Source organism: Physeter macrocephalus, chromosome 19 (assembly GCF_002837175.3).
Source record: "Physeter macrocephalus isolate SW-GA chromosome 19, ASM283717v5, whole genome shotgun sequence".
Lineage (NCBI taxonomy): Eukaryota > Metazoa > Chordata > Mammalia > Artiodactyla > Physeteridae > Physeter > Physeter macrocephalus.
Genome location: NC_041232.1, coordinates 38015496 through 38040896, shown reverse-complemented (window position 1 = coordinate 38040896; position 25401 = coordinate 38015496). Strand labels below are relative to the sequence as shown.

Sequence of the window (25401 nt, the reverse complement as noted above, 5' to 3'; positions counted from 1 at the left end):
CATTATGAATAATATGGACATGTGTTTTCATCTCTCGAGTGGAACTTCTGGGTCATATAATCAATCTATGTTTAACATTTTGAGGAACCACCAAACTGTGTTCCAAAGTGTCTACGCTATTCTACTTTCCCACCAGCAATGAATGAGGGTTTAATTTCTCCACATGCTTGTCTACACTTGTTATTGGGTGGTCTTTATTATAGCTACTCTGGTGGATGTGAAATAGCATCTAATTTTTTTTTTAATTTATTTATTTATTTTTGGCTGCATTGGGTCTTCGTTGCTGTGCACGGGCTTTCTCTAGTTGCGGCGAGCGGGGACTACTCTTCATTGCGGTATACGGGCTTCTCATTGTGCTGGCTTCTCTTGTTGCAGAGCACGGGCTCTCGGCACGCGGGCTTCCGTAGTTGTGGCTCGTGGGCTCTAGGGCACAGCCTCAGTAGTTGTGGCACACAGAAGTCCCCTCACTTGGTTGTGATTCGCATTTCTTCATAATGACTTACGATGTTAAACATCTTTTCATGTGCTTATTGCATATATTCTTTGGAGAAATGTCTCTTCAAATCCTTTGCCTATTTTTTAACTGGGACCAAACCCGGGCCCCCTGCATTGGGAGCGTGGAGTCTTAGCCACCGGACCACCAGGGAAGTCCCGTTTTTTCACTTCTTGATGGTACTTTTTGCAGCACAAAAGTGTTTTTGATGTAATGTTGAAGTTGACCCTTGAACAATGTGGGAGATAGGAGCACCAACCCTCCACACAGTTGAAAATCGGAACATGATTTATAGTGGTGCCTCCATGTCCATGACTTAATCAATTGTGGATGGTGTAAGTACCGTGGTATTTACTATTTTTAAAAAAATCTGCATATAAGTGAACCTGCTCGGTTCAAACTCATGTTATTCAAGAATCTAATGTAGTTCAATTTACTTATTTTTTCTTCTGTCATTGCACCTTTGACATCATGTCTAAGAAAGCATTGCCTAACCCAAGAGTTTTATAGTTTTAGCTCTTACATTTAGGGTCAATGACCCATTTTGCATTAATTCTTATACATGGTGTGAGGCAAGGGTCCAACTTCGTTCTTTTGCATGTGGGTATTCAGTCGTCCCAAAACCATTTGTTGAAAAGACTATTCTTTGCCCATCGATCTGTCTTGGTGCCCTTGTCAAAAGTCAATTGATCTGTGGATGTAAAGGTTTATTTCTTGACTTCATTGATCTTTATGTCTATTCTTATGCCAGTACCACACTGCCTTGATTACTTTGTAGTAAGTTTTGAGATTATGAATTATATATCTTCCAACTTTGTTCCTCCTTTTCAAGATTGTTTCACCTATTCTGGGCTCCTTGGGTAAGGGTTCAACTTCATTCTTTTGCATGTGGGTATTCAGTCGTCCCAAAACCATTTGTTGAAAAGACTATTCTTTGCCCATCGATCTGTCTTGGTGCCCTTGTCAAAAGTCAATTGATCTGTGGATGTAAAGGTTTATTTCTTGACTTCATTGATCTTTATGTCTATTCTTATGCCAGTACCACACTGCCTTGATTACTTTGTAGTAAGTTTTGAGATTATGAATTATATATCTTCCAACTTTGTTCCTCCTTTTCAAGATTGTTTCACCTATTCTGGGCTCCTTGAGTTTAGTATCAGTTTGTACATTTCTGCAAAAAAGCAAGCTGTGATTTTGATAGGGATTGCACTGAATCTATAACACAATCAAGGGAGTACTGCCATCTTAACAATATTGAGTGTTCTGATACATAAACACGAGAGGTCTTACTGGTAATGTCTAAGAACTATCTTTAAACTGCTTTAATTTGTATCATCATGGAAATAAAAAAATAAAACTATGCAGTGAGACACTGCTGCTAATACCATGTACAAAATAATGAATGATTATACTCTGGCTCACTATTTCTTGAGTATCATCTCTTGTCATTTAGCAAAAGCTACAGAGCTGTTCATACTCTTTGATTCTAATAATGACACCACGGGAGCTATAGCCAAAGGAAGTGATTCAAGAAAATAAAGGGGAAAAATACGCTAAGATATTTATTGCAGTACTTTCTATCACGGGGAAATACTGGGAGATCATAGGGAAACAACTGTTAAATATCCCAATATCCCAACAATGGGAAATATCAAATTAGTAACACAATGGAAATCTAAATAGTTTCCATACCAGTTGTTTACAAAAACTATGTTAAAACATGCAAACATTAGATTTGTAAGCAAAAGTGCCTAAAGTCTAATATGTGTATATTAAAGATCACAAAACAACTTGAAACAAAACAGCTTAGAATTTAATTATTGCTGGGTTATTTTTATGAAGTTGCTTAACATCTTACAATAAAGTATTATGTATGTGTTTTAAAAAGAGAGGCCCCGCCTTGTCACCTGTAGCATGCAGAAGGACATGCTGTGACAACCCAGTTACTCACATGTGATTCAGCATTAATGTCACTGAGTAGCGGAATCGGTTTAGCAGTATTACTGTCAAGGACACCTAACAATAGATCATGCATTTAACCCCTACCCTTAGGACCAGGGTTAATGTAGGCAAGGGAAAACTCATTCTCTTATGCACATTTAGTGAGCTTAGGGATATAAATCAATGTTAACCTTCTACTTGCTTTTCAACCCAACAACTTGTAAAGATAGAGTTAAAAGAATAGGAAATGTATTTAACCTATTAGCAATTTGGGTTATCATCATCTCATTTCAGTGAACAGAGTCATTAAACCACACGGTATGGATTTATCACAACAGAAAGTGAAGACAAATATATCCTCCACCTCTCCTACACCATATTAAGCCAATCTCTTATTTTGTGTCCTTCTGAGAATAAATGGTAACCCTATTTTTCCTGGTGCCTGAAGTAATAAAGAGAACCACATAGGTCGGAAGAGAAGACTACAATTAACAGAACTTCAGGGAATTATTTCTCTTCCTGCATTGCCTTCTTCCTGATCCTATAAATAACAACATTACCTCATGCTGGCAAAGCATGCTGTTCAGATACAAGAGGCAGGCTTGCTCGTCAACAGATGCAGAGAAACGCTGCCACCCAACAGCTCTGATTAATCAATATGCCCCCGAGATGGGTGCATGGGCACAGGCCTCCCTGGGTTTGGCATTTCTGTGCTGGCCCCTACTCTCCCTGACCCTCGCAGGCCTCCTGCTTCTTGTCTCTGTCTGATAAACTAATCACCAAGGGGATCAACCTTCACCTTTCTGTCCCTGCCACAACCATGAACTGAGGAGCTAAAACGCAATACAGACCTCCTGCTTACTGTGGGGAGCACCAATGAAAAATGTAATTGCATCACTGAAAGTCCAGAGAGAAAGGATTACAGCCTGAAATGATGAGTGGGAGGAAGATCCAGAGCCAGAACACACACACACTGGGGTCAAAGCGTAAAGGCCTTTCACACAGAACCGTGCAGGTAACAGAAAGTAAGGAGATGGTTGGGACTTCCCTGGTGGCGCAGTGGTTGAGAATCCGCCGGCCAATGCAGGGGACACGGGTTCGAGCCCTGGTCCGGGAAGATCCCACATGTCGTGGGGCAACTAAGCCCATGCGCCACAACTACTGAGCCTGCGAGCCACAACTACTGAACGCCCGTGCACCTAGAGCCCGTGCTCCGCAACAAGAGAAGCCACTGCAATGAGAAGCCTGCGCACCAAAACAAAGAGTAGCCCCTGCTCACCGCAACTAAAGCCTGACCCAACGCAGCCAAAAATAAAAATAAATTTTTTAAAAAATCACCTCAAAAAAAAAAAAAAGTAAGGAGATGGAACACCAGGGTGACAAAGTAAAGGTCAACCATCAAAGCCATCCCTGCTGACATTATTCACGGGGAAAAGAAACCACATCCTATCACACACCCTGCTCAGAAGCAAGGACTGGGGGGAGAAGTACAAACCAGAGCAGACTGTGCAGGGAGAAGGTGGCATTTATCAGAGAGAACCAACAAGGCAGCTTTGAAGACGAGAAAGATGGTATGAAAAGGCCACACACACACACACACACACACACACACACACGGTAAAGTTCACTAGGACTCCCTCAGTGTGGCCTCAAGGCCTTGTGCACACTCTCACTTGGTCCTCGTGAAGTAGGGCTGTCTCTGCTGTAACTGTGAGAGCTGTTACAGCACAGGGTCCACCAGGCTGAGCTCAGGGAGCACAGAGGGCTCAGCCTTCTCACCTCGCCACTCCAGCAATAAGCACAGACCTCATCATCGATATCCAGTTCCTTTTTACTTCCTGTAAATTTATTTAATTCATTTCTTTAGAGTCACACTTCTTTAGCCAGCCTATCAGAATTTCAATATCTGATTCAGTACCCTCCTTAGGAGGCCATCCTCTTACACCAAATGTCAAGACATTCTTGCACCATCTTCTTCTGCATCGGTAGCAGAAACAGGTTTAGGTGCCACCAAGAAAAGTAGACAGTCCTTGATAACCAGCTTCCTCTCTTAAAGAAACGCCACCACTCACACTGATCAATGGACTTCCTGCCAACAGACTCATCTGTTCATTTGACAAACACACACTGAGGGCCAGGTCTTGTGCTGGGCCCACTTCTGCTCCTGAGAAGCAAATGTGCGGTTTTTTGATGCCACCATGCAGGATATTCAGAAAGTATGGGTCCAAGCTAGGAAGACAGTTTCAAAATAAGAGTTCCCAAAGTGCATAAAGTAACCTCATTAGAATATGTCCATCAACTGTCATTCATTCAAATATTTGAGCGTTTAGAGACAGATAAGTAGACTAATATTAAAAATTAGTTTTATAACTAGTCACACCATACAAAGTATGTATATGAAACTATGTATACACACAAAACCAAGCATGTGTATCTGTATATTATATACTAAATAGACTTAAAATGGGAGGAGAGGGGAGTTGTGCAAATCTGTATTGTTTAGAGAAAAAAAGAGGACTAGAGAGAATTAAAAAGTTTATTAAAATGTAGACTTGTCCCTAATACTTTTAAATAATCAAGAAAAATATTCATTAATCACTTGTATGTTAATGGACTAACTACCACCACTACTGTAGGTTTAATGGGATGAAAATAAATATAAAATTCAAAATTATAATTATCAATTCATATTTTAAAATGGAGGTTGCTATATAACCCTTGGGTCAACTTTCCTAACATCTGTGTGCATTATGGAAATTCAGGGAAAAGTAAACATGGGTACTGTACAGTAGCTAAAGCCCCTCTAGCTACACACACGCATCTTACCCATCACAAGCCTAGCTCTCCTGACAACTCTCAACACCAAAACAAGTTCTTTCTCCTAAAAAGAGAGCAAATTTGGTAACACTACTTCCCAGGCTTAAGCACTCAGTAAGAATAACAACAACCATCACACCACTACTTGGATAGCGTTTATCACATGCTAAGTGCTGTGTGAACCCATGTATTCCTCACAGCAACATGCTAAGTCACATGGGAAAAGTCAACAGAGACAGGACAGGTAAGGAGGGTAAGACAAGAGGGTGGAGAGGGCCAGAGGTGGGGGTACTTCAGACACGCAGTGGGGAGAAGCAAAGGTGGTAAAGAGGGAAAACTCTTCCTGCAGTCTGGCCAAGACTCCCAAAGAGCAGAGAAGCTTGGCGTCCTGAGGTGCACAAGGACCCCGTGTACCACCGACGGCATAGAACTTCACTGCTATGTCAAGTCAGGCCACAACACCAAGGAACAACGAAGACACGGCCACAAGGGTTATGCAAGTGGCAGGACAGGGGTGGATGTGTTAAAGACCACCCTCCCCTACGGATTCCAAACTGTCCCAAACAATGAAGGGCAAAGTATGTAAAAAGCTGTTCATGACACTAAAAGAGAAAGTGGGCACCTGCACATGACTCGAAAATAACAAGGAAAGTGAACACTAACCAGCCCGTGTTGAGCTAGTCACCCTGTATGAGGGCAAGCTTACATGAAAGCAGCTGTTCAAATAGCTTCTTCAGTGACTCAGAATCTGCAAAGTTAAGTCCGTGTCATGTGATGCACCTGTCAAAATTAGAGCCCCAGACCATGTTCCCTGGAGCCTGTCGATAAAAAGATCTCAAGGCACCCCCTCTCTGACCTAAATGCTCACTGAAGAGCAAAAAGGTTTTCTGTAAACAAATTCGTCAACTAAGCCCTGTGTGTTTTCATAAACTGAGTTGGGAGCTTAGAGGCCTTACAAAAAGCCTTTGACAAGACCCATGTCACAGCCTCTCTGAGCAATTCTTCATCAGCAAATGAAGGATGCCACCATCTGATACCTTCCTACATGCTCACCTGGGAAGATTAATGAAATGCCAGTGTCCAGGCACCGTGAAGATAATGCCAATAATATCTCAAGTTAGCCCTAAAATTCTGTTATCCTCTAAGACTTTGGGAAGAGCCAAACAGAAACAACTGTCACACTTCACTTGACCCTCAGGCTACAGCTCACCAATCAGGAGCAGTAACAGGTCTTTCAGTCTTTTTTTCTTAAAACCAAGCATGGACATATATACACTACCAAATGTAAAATAGCTAGTGGGAAGCAGCCACATAGCACAGGGAGATCAGCTGGGTGCTTTGTGACCACCTAGAGGGGTGGGATGGGGGGGGTGGGATAGGGAGGGTGGGAGGGAGGGAGACACAAGAGGGAAGAGATATGGGAACATATGTATATGTATAACTGATTCACTTTGTTGTAAAGCAGAAACTAACACACCATTGTAAAGCAATTATACTCCAATAAAGATGTTAAAAAAAAAAAAAAAAAACAACCAAGTATCAGTTGGGTAAGCAAGCTGCTCCATGACAAAGGAGTTCTAACAACTACCACCGGCACTCAGATTCCAAAGATCTACCATGAAAGAGACTGAACGTCTGCTGAGAGCTATCATGGTCACTACGTACCTCCCCAAACCATGCTTATAAGAATCCTTTGATGGTGTTGTGGCTTCCTCATTTCTAGAATCATCCCAATGACAATGAGTGACCACTCACTGTTAGCATTCACTCCGTCCCTAGTAGAGATGACTTGTGGACAAACTAAAATCATGCCAAATTGAGTTTTGGGAGAACAAATAAGTTATTAATTTTGCTAAAAGTTAAGCATTTTAAAAAAATATTTGTTTGTTTATTTATTTGGCTGCACCGGGTCTTAGTTGTGCCATGCAGGATTTTTACTTGCAGCTTGCAGACTTCTTAGTTGTGGCATGCACGTGGGATCTAGTTCCTAGACCAGGGATCGAATCTGGGCCGCCTGCATTGGGAGCGCGGAGTCTTAGCCACTGGACCATCAGGGAAGTCCCAGCATTTTTGTTTTAAAATAAAAAATTAATGAAAGTGGAAAGCATAATGAAATATAAATCCTGACTTTTACATTTCTATTTAACAATTTCAAAACCCAATTTAGAGCATTCATTGATCAAGGGAGTGAGAGGAGAGACATCTAGTACATGGCTGATGCTCCGGCCTCATTGCTGTGTTGTACACAACTGTAAAGGTCAGGCTCTCACCCCCACTAGGCAAACCTCCTTTGAACACTGAACCTAGTATCGTGGAGTTCAGAGTTATTCAGAATGTCAATTTCTTAAAGGAAAGGCATCACACATCTAAGAAAGCATTGACCCTGCACCCAACTTTCATTTCAGAAAAGGTCACTGAAGTGAGAAGGCTGAGCCAATTAAAATTTTCCTTTTACAGGGTTATTTCCTCCTGCACAAACCCAACGGAGTAGAGAAACCTGAATAGCTTGAACATGCTTCCCTACATGTAGGACCGTAACCCTGAGTTTGAAAGAAAAACACACTAACAGCAGACTGGATTGCACAGGAGATTGATCTACGTTTTTAAGAGAGCAAGAGAAAAAAAGAGCAATGTCACTGAAGGTACGTGAGCCTGAATGCAAAGAAAAACAGTCTCAAAGTAATGGGAAGAAAATTGATTTGGACATGGGTTTAAATAAGTCAGATCCTGGAGAGCTTTCTGTGTTGTGTTTCAGTTGTAAATTATTAGTATAATCTTTAAAATACAATTTCCATAAATAAAGGTAAGGAGTCCTCGGATTTAAGAAGGCACTTCATGAAGGAAAGAAATTATTGGGGAAGTAATATACTCTCCACTGCCAACAAAAAATTAGTGAACACATCACCTCTGTGCTCATGAAAGCACTCCTAGGCAAAAATCTTCCAAAGCACTTGTGGGATTTTTTGGTGGGTGTGCTGAGAATGCCTGGTTAATTGAGGGCAGAGGTTATTAAACCTCACATTGCTGCACTACTAGCTACTGGTGAGTCTGTGGGTGGTAGACCTCATAACAGTCACCTTCTTTCATATTCATGATTAATTTCTTACAAAATATTCATTTTTCTTCAGATCCTCATGCCCTCAAGCAAGCAGACAAAAAAAGAAATGCGAAGAGAAGCAGAACCCCCTCAAAGGCCAAGGCGTATTGTGTTTCTGGAATGAGACAGCCTGGCCTCACTTGCTGGGTGACCTCGGAGGTCACGTGAAGCCCGCTAAGATCCCTGTTTATCTTTCCTGTAAGATGCAGGGGATGATTTTCTATCTCTGTCACAGGCTTGTTCTGAGGATCAAATGGGATGGTGTGTGTGAAACCTCTGGCACAGGACCTAGACACAAGCATGAAAAAGTAATACCAGCTACTACTATTTCAAAGCCTTTGCTGTCCTTGACATTTCGGGCAATAACTTGTGTATAAATCAACTGTCAGCCAGCATGAACATTTGGAAACAGATTATTAGTAATTCCAGAGACGGAAAAACAACATATCTTGTGTTCTTTAACTAAGACGCTCCCAAGGGCTCCTGTGCCTTCAGCTCAGGGTGCAGCATCTCGTCTCATCAGCGCCAAGGGACCCCGGCCCTGCTTTGCCCACAGCTGCAGAACAGAAGGTAACTGACTAACACCCCGGGTTCCTGGAAGAGGCTCCCACAGCAGTGATGCAACGTAAGGCACAAAAACAAGATGTTACTCGGCCCTAGGACATTCGGGCTCCTTGTGATACTACCCCCCACCCAAGTGAGAATTATAGATTCCATCAACAGAAGGCTTTATTTTTAAAAAGATGGGGAAGGCACAGTACCTCTAATCGTTGTATGCGTCCCTTGAAAAACATAAAGAGGGAAGAATTTGGATAAGCAGCTTCTTTTTTGAGAAGAATTTCCTTCGCTTCATCCAGGCCTGCTTTGTTATCACTGCCATCCAGGGCAAAAAACGGGCGGACTACAGTATGATACCAGAGCAGCGCTAATCTAAAGGAAGAGGGAGAGAAACCGTGAGTGACAGTGACTTTTCTTAATGTGTTTCCACTCTTTAAAAAAAAAAAACCAGTGTGTGCTCCTCCAATACACACTCCTTCCAAAAAGCTCACTAGGCCGTCTCTGAAGAAGTAAAATCAGTATCGCTCCCCATCTTAGTTTTATCAGTATTTGGAAAGCCACAACTTTAGAGCACAACATATAAATCAGCATACTCCCATGGGATAAGAGAGTAAGGTGACCGGAAGCAAGTAGCTCTTCTGAGGCTTCTAGATGGATTGCTGATGGTATCATTTATTTAAATCTCTGAACTCTACACCTTACTCATCAACGTGTAAATTAGAAACAGTAATTGGTTACCATGAATTTACTATCCCCTTAAAATTACTCTTTGCATTACTTTTTACAAAAGGAAAATGTTTTCACTAGTGTTCACAAAAGTTAGAGTGTAAGCCTCAGACTGAATTTAAATATAGGAACCACAGGCAAAATTGTACAAAATTGGGTTTAAATAAGTGAAAGGACCGGATGAAGGGCCCTTTCTCTAGCCTCTGAGGCTGTTCAATTTGAAAACCAAACAAATAAGTTACTTAAAATTCTCCCACTTCAAACGTGTCCCTTTCAAAAAAAAAAAAAAAAAGCCACGTTAAACTAAGTAAACAAAATAGATTCCCTGGGATCGGCTTCAACAAACAGACAAAAATGTTTAACCAACACAATATTTTAATGTAAATGTATGCTTCCAGCATGTGCATAAATTTGGTCCTCTTCTGGAGATCAGACTAATTTACATTATTATTAATGGAATTCATTCCTTTCTCAGAAAATATTATTAAAAAAGACAAATTACCACAAGTTACAAATCTGTTAAGTCAAATTAATAAAGGACCATTGTGTAATATAATGAGTTTGTGGAGGCATGAATATTTTTGCAATAAAAAATTAATGACCTTTTTAATAGCTACCAGCTGATTAAGAGTTAACATCCAAATTCCTCAATACTGACATAAGCAGAAATACAGCACACTAAGGTTCTCTGTGATACCAAAATCTTTGGAAAAATTCTGATAAGTGGTGTAATGTCAAAGGACATCCAGTATTTGATAAAATTATTCTAACTGCAAATGGTAGTAGATATTTACCAGATTGAAAAAAAATCACATCATTTTTAACTGATGAGGAAATGGGTGAATCCTTGCTCTGGATGGTTAAAATGGCTCCTTCACACTTTTTGGTTTAAATAATTATCATTTAAGTTTAGTCTGAACAACAATAACCCAATTTAGTTGAACACCACAAACTATCCAAGACACATATAAGAGACCAATGGACCAACCAGAATCATCAAGGAAAATTACCCAACATGAGGGTATAAGAATAGAAATTTCAGAATCAGAGAAAAGTCTTATGAAATGTATATCCCCTTAAGTCCAAAAATCAGGATTATCAATCTCAGTGACTGGTCAGGGTCACAAAAACTGTTTATAAATCATGATCATTCTGCATGTTTAAAATACAAGACTCAACAAAAAAGTAAATTTAAAAATTTAAAAAGAAAAGAAAGAAAATGGTCAAGAGGGACTTTCCACAAAAATAAATAAGTGAATAAAAAAAAAAATAAAATAAAATACAGGACTCATGAGACTTAAGAACAGTGCTCTGGTCTCTAAAGTCAACTTACAAACACCACCAAAAACATGGTCCTTGGCATTGCACTAAAAGACAGAAGGCATGGCAGCATGTCAACCAACCAAGCATTTTACCTGAAGTTTCCTATAAAGGTTTTGATTGTCGTTCACTTACTTTCAACACTATATTATCTACCAAAGCATTGCAATATAGCTACTCACGTAGCTAAAGGGGCCTTCATGTCCTTACTTTCGCTTGCATACATCAGTGAAGAAAGCCCCTGTAGGCGGTCTCCAGGAAAACCCAGCAGGTTGATGATTTTGAGCAGGTTTGGGGGCACCATGGATATGCAAAGGTGAAAAAGGCCATATCCAAAGCTCACAGCACCTTTCAGTCTGTTTAGAGACTCCTCAGACACCCCTTCAGCCACAATGTGATTATCATTTGCAGCGTCAGAAGTCAAGGGCTCTTCCGTTAGCTTCTTCTGATACAGCTCCTGGAGGGCATTGATGTCCAAATAGCATTTATTGTAAATCTTCCAGGCTTTCCTAAGGATCCACCCACCTTTTATATATGCTATAAAGAGAAGGGGAGAAAAGCATGAAAAAATAAGCATTCAAAATAACTTTCCTACATTAATAATAAAGATATTGAAGAATGACCTGAAAAAACAAAATTTTAAAAAACAATAAAAATTATTACCCATCATGAAACCTTCTGTTCTTCATATGGCTTAAATTCCTTATTTGTTGTCTGTTTCCCTTTACTAGTCTGGATGACCACTTGGCAAGAACCATGTATTATTTTGTTCATTGTATCGAGCCCCTCACGCTGAGGTGAGGGCATAGCATCTAATATCTGCTGAATGAATGAATGAATGAATGCAAGCATCATTTGAATCTTTTTTCCCACGTATTCTGTGAAACCCTCTACCGCATCCCTGAACTACCTGAACTATGGCGCTTTCCGGATAAAACTCTTAAATTTGTGTACCTTGTGTTTCATCCCTGCTCAAGAGCAACTTCTAAATCTAAATTTGCTGCTAAATTTATACCCAAGCACGGCGACTTGCCAAAAAAATAAAACAAGCAAAACAAAACGATTAATATTTATCGGGTGAACAAATGGCCAGTTTATTAACAAAAAAGTCATTAGCGTTAAATGCAAAAATGCAAAGAATCCCCAATGCATCTCTATTCAATGCCTATTAGTGGCTTAACCGTACCTAGCTAGGCTGGGCTTTATCTGGTGTATGACAATGGAGCTCCCCCACTGCCCAGCCTAGAGAGCTCCACTGAAGGAGGGTGACAAAGCAGAAGCTATTCACACCACAGGGTGAAAATCTGTTTTTTTTTTTTTCGTTTTTTTTTTGCGGTACGCGGGCCTCTCACTGCTGCGGCCTCTCCCGTTGCAGAGCACAGGCTCCGGACGCGCAGGGCCAGCGGCCATGGCTCACGGGCCCAGCCGCTCCGCGGCATGTGGGATCCTCCCGGACTGGGGCACAAAAAAAAAAAAAAAAAAAAAAAAATCTGTTGTTTTTAAAGCCACTTCCTTTATTTCCCATTAGGCCAATTTTCTTAACATAGCCACCTTGAGAATGTGTGCCACAAAGGCAAAGGTAGAGATAAACCTGGGATTTACCCTGCTCCACGCCCCACTGGCCCCTCTCAGGTCTGAGTCCTGCCTTACCCTCTCCTGCGAACATCTGTCCCTTCTGATGAGGAAGGGAAGGGGGGCGTCGATAGATCTGTGCTTGACTGAGTGCATCACCACCACATATCTGGGGAAAAGGTCCTCCACAGGGAGTTTTCTGTAAAACAGTTCTCTAGTAACTACAGAGGAGAGCTTGTCCACTTGGCACCGTTACCAATATGGTACCGATACTCTGACCTCAAAGCACAACAGAAGACAACATGAACTGTGTACCAGGCTTCCAGGCCCTTTAGAACAGCAGGGAAAGAAGTTTTTTTAATTCATTTTTGAATGACATAAAATATATAACCTAAAATCTGATTTATAAAAGTCCAATCCTGAATTGAAAGTGATCTAAGATTATATGGCATGTGCAGAAAAGAATTAACATAGCAGGCCTATTGCTCTCCTTTGAAAGGCCTTTTTACAAGGTTGGCCCTTGGCTGGTATCTGGGAACTTGGATTTGGGAGGGATCCCATCATTCCCACCGGTAAGAGGGGCTCACTGTGCGTACAGCGTGCATGAACAATGTTTTATGTGGACGCCTACTTTCCTTCTGGAAGTTTGGGTGTGCACCAGGCAGGGGGGTCCCCAGTAAAAACTACAGAGGCTGAGTCACTAACCAGCTTCCCCAGTTGGTTGCATTTCACAGGTGTCATTGTAATTCACTGCCCGAAGAATCATGCGCGTCCTATGTGGCTCTTCTGGGAGAGGACCCTGGGAAGCTTGGGCCTGACTTTTTCTGGTCTTCATCCCTGTGCCTTTTCCCTTTTCTAATTTTGCTTTGTATCCTTTCACTGCAACAAATCATAGCCATGCGTATGACTATCTTCTGAGTCCTCCTAATCATTGGTCTTGGGGACCCCTGATCCATTTAACTCAAGCTACTATCTTAATTAAAGTATCAATTTACTGGCAAACGATGACCATATCTCCTATGGGATCACAATTCAAAACACAACCATCCCACAAGTTCTGGGTGATGAATGTCCTGTAGTCTTAAGTGCACTGAAAAGATTGCTATATGACAGGATGAAGAAGTAAAATAAACCAGTCTACAAAAGCTTTGCTGGGGGGGGGTACTATTTGTATAATTTATTGTTATAAAAGTAATACATATCTGAAACAATTTATTTTTATTCAGTTCAATTTAAGAAAAATATATACTGTGCTAGTATTACTTTTAGGCACTGTTCTAGGAGAATCAAAGAGAAATAAGACATAGATACTGCCTTTAAGAGGCTCAGTGACTTTTTCCCTCCTAAATGGAAGTATTGTGGGAAAAAGAGAGGTTTGAGAAAACCTTGACACTTCTTTGTATGCTAGCAAAGTGTTTAGGTTAATCCAAATACACCCACAGACAAGAAAGGTGACTCTCACTTAATGATCCAAAAAGCCAAAGATTGAATAGAAAAACAGAAAAAGACCAAGAAAAAGGAAACTAAAATATATAGTCCTGAGAACACAAAAGCAATTGAATCTAATTGAAAAGAAATAATAATTGGCTACAGATAAAAAATGAAATAAAAAGAGGAAAAGTAAAACTGCAAAACCCTAAAAATGTCAGTGAGCTACTAAGTTCCCATCACATGCCTAGGACTGTGCTTGGCACCTGAGGGACACAAATGAACTGTAAGACATAAATCTCAGCCCTCCAAATGCCCAATAAAATTAGAAAATAAAAGTGAAAAAAATGTGTGTAACATAAGACTATATATGCATATGTTTATTAATATGGTCCACTGGGTCATACATAGAAAAACGAAAACAATGTTGAGATTATGAGTGAATTGCCCTTTCTTTATTTCCTTTTTGACAGTCAATTGTTTTCTATGTAATAAGCACATGCATAAATTTTCAAGTGCAAAAAAAGTATTGCAGGATTTCAGTAGAAAACTTTACTCCCTCCTGTCTCCAAGCCTAACTGGAAGTTTAGAGGGAAAAAATTCACTCCATTTTATCCTGTATTTTCCAGGCTACTGTCACTTTATTGAGGACGCACTTAGGGAAATGCAGCATTCCAGGGGAGAGCAACAGGAGTGTAAGTATGAAGGGACAGATGGAAACCGGTTCAGAGGCAGAGCCAAGGATAGGTGCGAGGATGATGCACCCAGTGGTATCCAGCTAAGGCAAGGACACCTGCTCGGGAGAAGCAGGGGCTCCCTAAAATTGGAGTTAAAGGGACTAGTGTTAGGGAAACAAGCTGTAGTAATCCAGATCTCAGGTGAAGAGTTCCAGAAAAGAATGGCAGCAATGGAAGCAAACATAAAAATCCACTAATGCCGACTGTTTCGAACTCAGTTAACAAAAGGAAAAGAAAACCAACATGGTAAAAACCCATTTTTACAGAATGAAAATGAAATTAATTCAACATCTTTAATTTCTTGCCTAAGATAAGAGCTTAGATGTTAACATGTATTTTAAAAGCACGTGGTCAAGTCTACAGTAACAAGCTTTAAAGCCCTGAACTTGAGCCGGGTAAATAGAACTCAAAGTTTTGACTAATCGAAGATTAGAAACTGAGATTAGGACCTAGAGAGAAACAGATTTTGTCCTTACCACTTTTTAAGTTCAACTCTGCACTGAAACAGGTCCCAGGACTCTCCCTACTCCATGTCCCAAATGCGGGGACCGAAACATCTGAGCGCAGCCAGACTCCGACGGGAGGAACAGAGGCTGCGTGAGGACCGCGTGGAGAAGCTGCGCTCGGGGCCCACAGCACCGCGGCCCCAGTGGGAGGGACGCTTAGTCAGCTGATGCCCAGCAACGCGGCCAGGAGCAGCCTCTGCCCAACAAGCGGAGAAAACAGATGAACACAGGGCCCCTCAATCTGCACAGGCTTTCATAGCCTCCTCTGAAACGTCAGACATAAAACATTCAACCACCGTGACGGCGTCCCCGGAGGACTGCACAGAGAGCAGAAAACCACAGACCGTCCGCCCTCCCCTGTCAGGGGCAGCCTCAACCAGCCAGAGATGCAGGAGAGATGGGAAACCCTGTCCCCATAACGGGGGTGGGAGTCCTCCCCTAGAAAGGGCAAGAGTTGTGGGGAAAATGAAAATATCAAGTTACACTAAATGGATCCTGGAATAAATGTTGTAATTTTTTTTTTTTTTTTTTTTTTTTAGCAGGGATTGTGTCTGGTGAGAGGCCCTACCATAGCATTCTGTCTGTTTGCTTGTCCTGGATGAGGCTGGTTAGTCCTATAATGGAAGGGAAGTTCAGCCTTGGCTTCCTCGTGACCCACATAACAGACTTCGGGAGAAAAAAAAAGATGATTTAGTTTTCACTAGTTAGCCCACCTCCTCATTATTACCTTTACCCTCAGGCAACAGACTTCTGATAGACTCACTTCTCCAATCCCAACTATTCTTGGGGCTTCCGAGGGCTCAGTATCATGCATCTCATTCCTGAATGACATCACCCTTCCTCCATCCCTCTCTTTAATTCACATTTATATACCCACCATGTGTTAGGCAAAGGCAGCATATCAGGTGCCAGGGACACAGAGAAGACAATGGACTTCCATTCTCTATAACCCCGCTCAGGTCAGGATCAGGGATCCTTGACCTTCCCAGCAGAGTTTAGGAATTGCTCATTCCTTGTGCAACCTCTCCAACTAACTTACATGTCTAATGTCTAGTGGTGAAAGTAGCACCCTGAATGAGAATTTAGTCCTCTTCCTCCCCCACTAAACTGTCAGTACCCTCAGGGCAAGAGCTACATCTCATTCATCTCTAGACCATTAGCATCTATCACCTTCCAGAATCTGACACATAGTAAGTGCTCAATAAATGTGGAGAAAAAAAAAAGATAGCAGGTAGACACAGTCCCTGCCCTCAAGAAGTTTCCCATCTGTTACTATGGGCAGACATGTAAATACAGATGTGTACAGTTAGTTGTATGACGACTGCTCTAGCTGGCTATGGACAGGGTCCAAGCAGAGTAACAGAGGCCATATGATGAAGTCAGTGAGGAAGGAGAACTTGAAGGGAGTAGACCCAGGCTGCACCTGGGGAGACACAAGAGAAAGACAAAAGGGGTTCCAAACTGAGAGGGCAGCGCACACCAAGGCCCGAGGCGGCAGGGCCTCAGAGACCTGCAATCAGAACTGCCGAGCTAGAGGCGGTGGCGGCGAGGTAGGGGGCAGGTTCTTCCATGCCACCCGAGGAAGGAATCTGCACTATTTCTTGTAGGCGATGTTGCAAAACAGCTAAGTGTCTGAAGCACAGGTGTAACAAGGTTTAGAAAGAGCGCTCCAGGGGCATCATAGAGAATGTGGCCTGGAGAAGCATCCGGGCCAACAGGAGGCTGTTCTACTCTCCCAGGGGCTCATTCCATAGGACGGAAGGCGCACGTGTGCACGGGGGCTGCGGGACAAGGCCCTGAGAACCTCGGGTTTCTGGGCTATTGGGAGGCTGGTGGTTCATGTGACCAAATGAAGGTGAAGGGAAAACTGTGAATGCTAGGAATTCAGACATGAAATAAGAAGCCCACAGCTCAGGTCCTGGTTCTGTCATCACTGTGTAAACCTGTTCAACCTCAAACAAATCATCCAGCCTCAACGGCCTCACCTGTGAAACAAGGAAAACAATCTCATTTGAGGAAAATTTACTGAGCGTATGTTATGCCAAGAATAGTAAGACATGGGGCCGATCTTCAAGCCCAAAGGAAATACAGGAAACACAAACAAGGTGCCAAAAGCCATCAAGTCAGTTTAAAAATAAATACTTTTTGTTACGAAAGTAATTCACATGTGCTCACTGCAAAAAACAACAACAACAACAAAGGCCTTTGGATAATATAGTAAATTAAAAAGTAGTAGAGGAGGGACTTCCCTGGTGGTCCAGTGGTAAAGAACCCGCCTTCCAATTCAGGGGACACAGGTTTGATCCCTGGTCCGGGAACTAAGATCCCACATGCCGCAGGACAACTAAGCCCTCGTGCCCCAACTACTGAGCTCGCGCACCTCAACAAGAGCCCGCGCGCCACAACTACTGAGCCCACCCACCCTGGAGCCTGCACACAACTAGAGAAGAGAAGAGGAACAAAAAACCCGCACGCCACAACTAGAGAGAAGCCCGCACATCACAACGAAGAGCCCAATCGCCACAGTGAAAGATCCCGCATGCCTCAACCAAAAAGATCCCGTGTGCCGCAACTAAGACCCAACGCGGCCAAAAATAAATAAAATAAATAAGTAATAAATAAATCTTTTTAAAAATAGTATAGGAAAATAGAGAGAGAGGATGGGGTAATTCACTATAAAGAAATTCAAATGAGACAAAGTACAGGAGCTCTTTCGAAAGTTGGAAGCACTAACAAATTCACACAGACTCACTCCTACCTGGAGCTCAGGTGAGTGTGTACCCACACCCACTTCTGGGCCACCTGACCAAGGGGTGGGGGAGGACCACCTACAACAAACATCTCCAAGGAGGGGTTGTTCCAAAACAGTTATCCATCAACAAAGTTTAAGAAACGGATCCCAACAAAGAGTAAATTTTTCATAGTTTTATAACCTAGAGGGTTTCTGAAAGGCAAATGAAGCATATTTTTAGTTATGTCTGTTTGTTTGAGACAAATACTGAGCTATTCATAAAGCAAATGACCACTACATGTGTTTATTAGAACCTGAGGTTTTCATGTCTGTCAATTTCCTTTCACTATCAATATTACATTCAATAAATTATACGGCATCAGGAAGAACCAAGAGTGCTGTTAAAAATCTATAATATATAAAGCAACTATATTCCAATAAAAATAAAGAAAACAAAACACAAAATATCTATGATAAACAGGATTAAATAGCTGATTAATATCAACTTTTTAGGAGAATAGGAAAAGGTCACGAAGGTAATTTGTGAAGGAAATACAGTTTATGGGTAAAATATAAAATTAAGTTCAGCTTCTCTAAAACAACAACAAAAAACAAAGCAAAGAACATGGGAATGTCCAAGAGAAATTGGTTAAATAAATTATGGCGCATTCACATGATAAACCAATGCTTTTAAAATTATATTTTGAAACTCTGAGCTATAGGAAAAATATGTGAATTATAATCTAAAGGGAAAAGTAGGATACAAAACACCACAGATTCAATTTTTTTTTTTTTTTTTTTTGGTGGTATGTATGCGGGCCCCCCTCTGCTGCGCCCTCTCCCGCTGCAGAGCACAGGCCCCGGACGCGCAGGCCCAGCGGCCATGGCTCACGGGCCCAGCCGCTCCGCGGCACGTGGGATCCTCCCAGACCGGGGCGCGAACCCGGTTCCCCTGCATCGGCAGGTGGACGCGCAACCACTGCGCCACCAGGGAAGCCCCACAGATTCAATTTTTTAAAGAAAGATAGAGAAAGATAAAAACAGAACATTTGCAATAAAGAGTGATTTTCTCCAAGTAGTGAGATTAGAAATGACTTGCTTTTTCACTATTTTATATTTTCCAAATTTTCTAAAGCAATATTTAGTAGTTTTACAATCAGAGTAATTTTAAAAAATAAATAGTACTAACTGATGATTCTGAATTTCATGAGGGCAGGGACCATGGCCTGGATTTGCTCATGGAACACAGTGCTTAGCATTGTATATGCTCTATCATTATTTGTTGAATGGACCCATGAATGAACATGTGAAGGACAGATTAATAGAAAGTTTCCCCGATATCCTTTACCCTGACTCCCCAAACATTTTATTACATTTGATTTATCCTCTTCTCTCAACAGATATTTTCTTAATGGCTATAATTAGGTCCTTAGAAAAGTCCTTGAGCCTCAGGAAAAAGTAGTCCAAGATCACAGAAAACACCAGAGCTCCTGTCTTGACCAAAGAGGTCCAGCTCTTCCCGCTACTCTTTTACATATACGTGAGTGTGGCACTCCAAATGGGGGATTTTACATCACTGTGTTAAAGAAAATCCACATGAGCTTTGAGCTCTCAACCATATAAGTGAGATAGTTATTGGAAGAGTCCTGAGATGAGACTTAAAGAGAAAGAAACATATAACGCAACTATATTCCAATAAAAATAAAGAAAACAAAACACACAAAATATCTATGATAAACAGGATTAAATAGCTGATTAATATCAACTTTTTAGGAGAATAGGAAAAGGTCACGAAGGTAATTTGTGAAGGAAATACAGTTTATGGGTAAAATATAAAATTAAGTTCAGCTTCTCTAAAACAACAACAAAAAACAAAGCAAAGAACATGGGAATGTCCAAGAGAAATTGGTTAAATAAATTATGGCGCATTCACATGATAAACCAATGCTTTTAAAATTATATTTTGAAACTCTGAGCTATAGGAAAAATATGTGAATTATAATCTAAAGGGAAAAGTAGGATACAAAACACCACAGATTCAATTTTTTTTTTTTTTTTTTTTTTGGTGGTATGAGGGCCTCCTTCTGCTGCGGCCTCTCCCGCTGCAGAGCACAGGCCCCGGACGCGCAGGCCCAGCGGCCATGGCTCACGGGCCCAGCCGCTCCGCGGCACGTGGGATCCTCCCAGACCGGGGCGCGAACCCGGTTCCCCTGCATCGGCAGGCGGACGCGCAACCACTGCGCCACCAGGGAAGCCCCACAGATTCAATTTTTTAAAGAAAGATAGAGAAAGATAAAAACAGAACATTTGCAATAAAGAGTGATTTTCTCCAAGTAGTGAGATTAGAAATGACTTGCTTTTTCACTATTTTATATTTTCCAAATTTTCTAAAGCAATATTTAGTAGTTTTACAATCAGAGTAATTTTAAAAAATAAATAGTACTAACTGATGATTCTGAATTTCATGAGGGCAGGGACCATGGCCTGGATTTGCTCATGGAACACAGTGCTTAGCATTGTATATGCTCTATCATTATTTGTTGAATGGACCCATGAATGAACATGTGAAGGACAGATTAATAGAAAGTTTCCCCGATATCCTTTACCCTGACTCCCCAAACATTTTATTACATTTGATTTATCCTCTTCTCTCAACAGATATTTTCTTAATGGCTATAATTAGGTCCTTAGAAAAGTCCTTGAGCCTCAGGAAAAAGTAGTCCAAGATCACAGAAAACACCAGAGCTCCTGTCTTGACCAAAGAGGTCCAGCTCTTCCCGCTACTCTTTTACATATACGTGAGTGTGGCACTCCAAATGGGGGATTTTACATCACTGTGTTAAAGAAAATCCACATGAGCTTTGAGCTCTCAACCATATAAGTGAGATAGTTATTGGAAGAGTCCTGAGATGAGACTTAAAGAGAAAGAAACATTGGATCAAAAGGAAAAGGCCATAGTACAACCATAAAACACATTTTAAAAGAAGATAATTACTAGGAAGCCCACATTTTGGAGGTCACAATAAAAGTTAACTCTACTTCTGACTTGAGCCAGAGAAGAAACCTCAAGTATGAAATGGAGACAGAGAGAGACAAGAAAGAAAGAAAAGGGACAGGAAAATTGGCTGCCGGTAATCCAGAAAGAAAAGTGTATGTTATGACTTAGAAGCAACATACCCTTTTCCATCATAGGCTTGGAAGAAAATGCTTTTCTCATTGTGAATTTTAGTCAATTTCCTTTTTGAATTTTCACTCTTTCAAGTAAATCCTATCTACCAAAGAGGCAGGTTTCTGCCATCAGCATCAGAGACATAAAACCACATAAAAGGAAGAATTAGTGTCAAAGTTAATCTTACAGCGAGCTCTGAGAGCCTCAATTCCAGCCTATGCCACTCAAGATATTAAAGCTACAAAATCCTAGAAAACATCTGTCTTGGGCAAACTAAGTAAGAAATCAGTTTATATTCCTCATTAAGGGTTGTTAAAATGTAGGTCATTCAAGTATGTTAGGAAGTCTTTAGTACGCACTCAGGCCTTCAATAACAATTTTCTGAGTAACTTAAACTGGTTATATTTCACTTTAAAGGATTATTATCACAACTTGATTCCCACAAAGGAAAAAAAAAACCCCGTCAATCTGTCTAAGGCACTGGTAATATCTCTAAGTATGACAGACTATCTGGATACAAGAGGACGAAACAGATTTTGGAACTAAAACTTCTCTACTAAACACACATTAAGCACTTGTGGTTTCAATTTCTCAAGTAATAAATCAGGATCACGCCCCAAAGAGATGCCACATGTTTTCAAAGGCTGAAATACGAGGCGTTCTTAATCAATTAATTAATTAATTAAAGGTATTACAAATTGTATCCATTGAATAGCAAAAGCCATTAAAAACAATGCTTCAGCATACCTGACAATTCTTGCTTTACAAATGAGAGCACAGCCAAGTAAACTTGACAGTCAGCTATGATTATCTGCCTCTGAAGCCGATCAACCATAGAGGGGGTGGATTTTCGGACATCAACCTATTTGGTGGGAAGAAAGTACACACCAATAAATCACACCCAAGAACAATATTCCTTCCAAACACCTATTACTTTATTGTGCAAAATAATTTCACGCAGGGAGTGTGAAACAGCAGTTGCTGAAATTCAAGACCAAATTTACACTCTGAGCCTGGTAGTTCTATCCTCCCCCATTAAGTGCAGCTTTATTTTGTTAACAATACATTGATTAAGAGGCTTGTAACTCAAAGACAAACACTCCAAATTACAGAAACTGAGTTCATGGGAAACATGAAAGCCCACACACAACTTCGGAGTTTTACCTTTTTGAAAACAACATAAGTTGTTACTTATCCATAATAAAAAATCACTGAAGGTACAAAACATTGCCCCAGGTAAACAACCTGAAAAGCCACTTTGCAGCCATCTGCCTTCAGGAAGGACCGATAGTATTAGGGTTCATTCCTTTGGTGCATGCAACCGAGATGGGAGGGTTGGAAACTGATTACATGTTAGTTAAGGAGAAAACACCATGGAATTAAAAATTATCTTTGAATGAATCACAAATTGAACTTGAAATTTAAGTCATAATCTCTAAAGGTGATTACCTCTATAAAATATGAAAAAGTAAAACCAAAAAACCCTACTTTTTAATAAGATTTTGGTTTTCATCGTAAAGAATGCTAAACGAAGAAAATTCGCTCTGAAATAGAACAGTGCATTCTTAAACTTGAACAAAATAGGTTAGTTTTCATATGCTTTCACAGTGATATAAGAAATGATAGGATTTTTCCAAATATGACAAAAGTATACATAGTATACATGACAAAATGGCTGGCTTCTCTTTTTTCTAGATTAGCAGAATTCACCATGGTCACTGTCGTTCCTGGTCTAGTTCCAGCACCCATTACCCTGTTTGCTTAAGCAAATGTCAATCTATTGATGCTTCTGTTTTCTCTGCTTGTAATAACATCTACTCTGCAAGGCTGTTGGAAGGGCTAATGAGATACTGTATGTGAAAATGCTTTTTAAATTGCAAGGACCCATTACAAATGTTGATTATTAACGTATGTGCTGGGCCTGGTACTAGATACTGAGCACAGACATGTAAATTAGCTTACAGTCTAATGAGGGAACGCTGATGACCATGTAATACAGTAAATGCTCTGAAGGATGAAGTACAAGGAACTATGGGAACCTGTAGGAGACACACTAATAGGCTTGGGGGCTCAGACAAGAGTCTCTGGAGAAAATGACATCTAGGAAGAACTAAAGAATGGATATGAACCAGGTCAAGAGGCAGACGAATGTTCCAGGCAGAGGAGAAGTCAATGACAAGTCAGCTACATTAAGGAGTTTGGATTTTAGTGCAATGGCAGTGGTAGGGGGCGGGGACACTGAAAATGAAATCCGTGACGTATAATTCGCACCTTAGTGACTAGATTTTGGAGAAGAACTACAGAACAGTGAGACTGGAGGCAGAAACGCCAGTGAGGGTTTGTCTTAGGCAAGTGGAGATAGTGGCTGGCGGCCCAGGGCATTGGCAGGGAAAGTAGATGAATTCAGGACGTATTTAACAAAGAGTCAACAGGACTTGGTCACTGACTGATGTACAGTTTGGAGAAAAGAGAAATCAAGGAGAACTGTGGCTCTTCTGGAGGGTCAGGAGACAGTACTCTGGGCCCAATCAGTGGCTTCCTCATGGCTGACACCATAAGCAAGAGCAGAGGTGAAGCCACCTGGAGTGACATAAAGAAGCAGAAATGACAGCTGGCTTTTGCTGACTGTAACCGACAGACTGGTTTGTCAACTAAACAAGTGACACGTGTGACTCCCCTGGGTGCTCCAGAAACATCAGAGGTAGGAGGATGCCTCTCAAAGTCTAGAACTTTTGCACTGAAAGGTGAAAGAAAAATCAGGAAAAGTGGATTATGATATCATTGTGACTTTATTTATAACCAAAGGCTGGGGAGCCCTGGGCTTTAAAAGGAGGTAACAGCTAAATTCCTGAATTATGCCAATGCAACATATCTGAAATACACATATGAAAGCCTACAAAAGCCCTTGCAGCATGGTCCACTGTGGAAGAAGATAATTTTAAGATACCAAAGGAATATGCACTGAAAAGCTCTAATGATTAAAGGGGGTTCTATTGCTTTAAGAAACATGCTTTACATAATCAAAAGCTGTAAGAAACATTTAGTGCTTTAGCCATGTTCTAAACACCAAAAACCAAGTAACAATGTTCTAAGTAAACAGCACATAGTTCATAACTTAAAGACATAGTACTTACATTCTTCTTAATTTTATTCTTGATTGTTTCAATTACTCCAACCTCTTCACTTTCACACAGCTTTTCTGTGGTTTTTAAGTCATCACATGCCAACTGCATTTTTTCTTCCTCAAATGTCATCATGGCATTCTTCCAAGAAAGAAAAAAGGAAAGAATGAATCAGTAAGTGTCTGAAAATTTAGGCCAATTTACTACAACACAACTCCAAACTAGGGGGAAAAACCATCTAAATAATTTACTGCCAGTAAAAGAATCAGAATGTTACAGCATACCCTATTTATTAAAAAAAAAAAAACCTATAATCTCAATATGAAATAAGAACATACCTCTATTACACCAGCATGAAAAAATGTATGGTAACAAATGTCCTTGCAATTACTGTTCTACATTTTTTTGTTATTAAACACAGTAACAAAAAAAAATTATACAATTTCTGACTGGTCCACTTAATTCAGTTTTTAGAACAAAGCCTCACTGAAAGCACTTTCTACCCACACATGGATCCCTGAGTTCATCAAGGACAGCACAAAACGCTAATGAAACATCAGCTAGTAGGTACTACTTTGAAAATTATCAATCTTTTCAGGGACAGCAATTCCAATGGGCTCACTTGTAAGGAACTCATTTTTTATTGTCCCCAGTGAAAAATTCCACTGACAGCTTGTTTCCAAGCACCTGATCCTGGTAGATTTTTTCAGGTCACATTTGACTGGTAGAAATGATCCCTTGCTTTGTGACCACCTAGAGGGGTGGGATAGGGAGGGTGGGAGGGAGATGCAAGAGGGAGGGGAGATGGGGATATATGTATACATATAGCTGATTCACTTTGTTATACAGCAGAAACTAACACACCATTGTAAAGCAATTATACTCCAATAAAGATGTTAAAAAAAAAAAAAGATTCCTTCTCTACTGAAAACCTGCTACTTTCTCCCAGAAGAACTGAGGTTTCTGTTTTTTTGTTTTTTTCTTCGGTACACGGGCCTCTCACTGTTGTGGCCTCTCCCGTTGCGGAGCACAGGCTCCGGACGCGCAGGCTCAGCGGCCATGGCTCACGGACCCAGCCGCTCCGCGGCATATGGGATCTTCCCGGACCGGGGCACGAACCCGTGTCCCCTGCATCGGCAGGCGGACTCTCAACCACTGCGCCACCAGGGAAGCCCAGAACTGAG

The 25401-nt window shown here is 41.0% G+C and overlaps 1 protein-coding gene and 1 long non-coding RNA gene across 4 annotated transcripts in view; one reads left to right on the top strand and one right to left on the bottom strand.

Moving 5' to 3' along the window:
* TTC39C (tetratricopeptide repeat domain 39C) overlaps window positions 1–25401 on the bottom strand; it is a 114390-nt gene that overhangs the window by 32650 nt on the left and 56339 nt on the right. For all 3 annotated transcript variants that reach the window (XM_055080666.1, XM_007127213.4, XM_028480705.2), the window contains exons 3-6: window positions 24230–24358; window positions 21843–21957; window positions 11135–11489; window positions 9110–9278 (exon numbers count right to left, since the gene is read on the bottom strand). In XM_055080666.1, coding sequence (XP_054936641.1) covers window positions 9110–9278; window positions 11135–11489; window positions 21843–21957; window positions 24230–24358 — 768 coding nt within the window. The remainder of the gene's footprint in view (window positions 1–9109; window positions 9279–11134; window positions 11490–21842; window positions 21958–24229; window positions 24359–25401) is intronic.
* LOC114484449 (uncharacterized) lies at window positions 8560–16339 on the top strand. The gene is made up of 4 exons (XR_003677339.2): window positions 8560–8918; window positions 9206–9301; window positions 14582–14647; window positions 15198–16339. It is a non-coding gene; the product is annotated as an uncharacterized lncRNA (long non-coding RNA).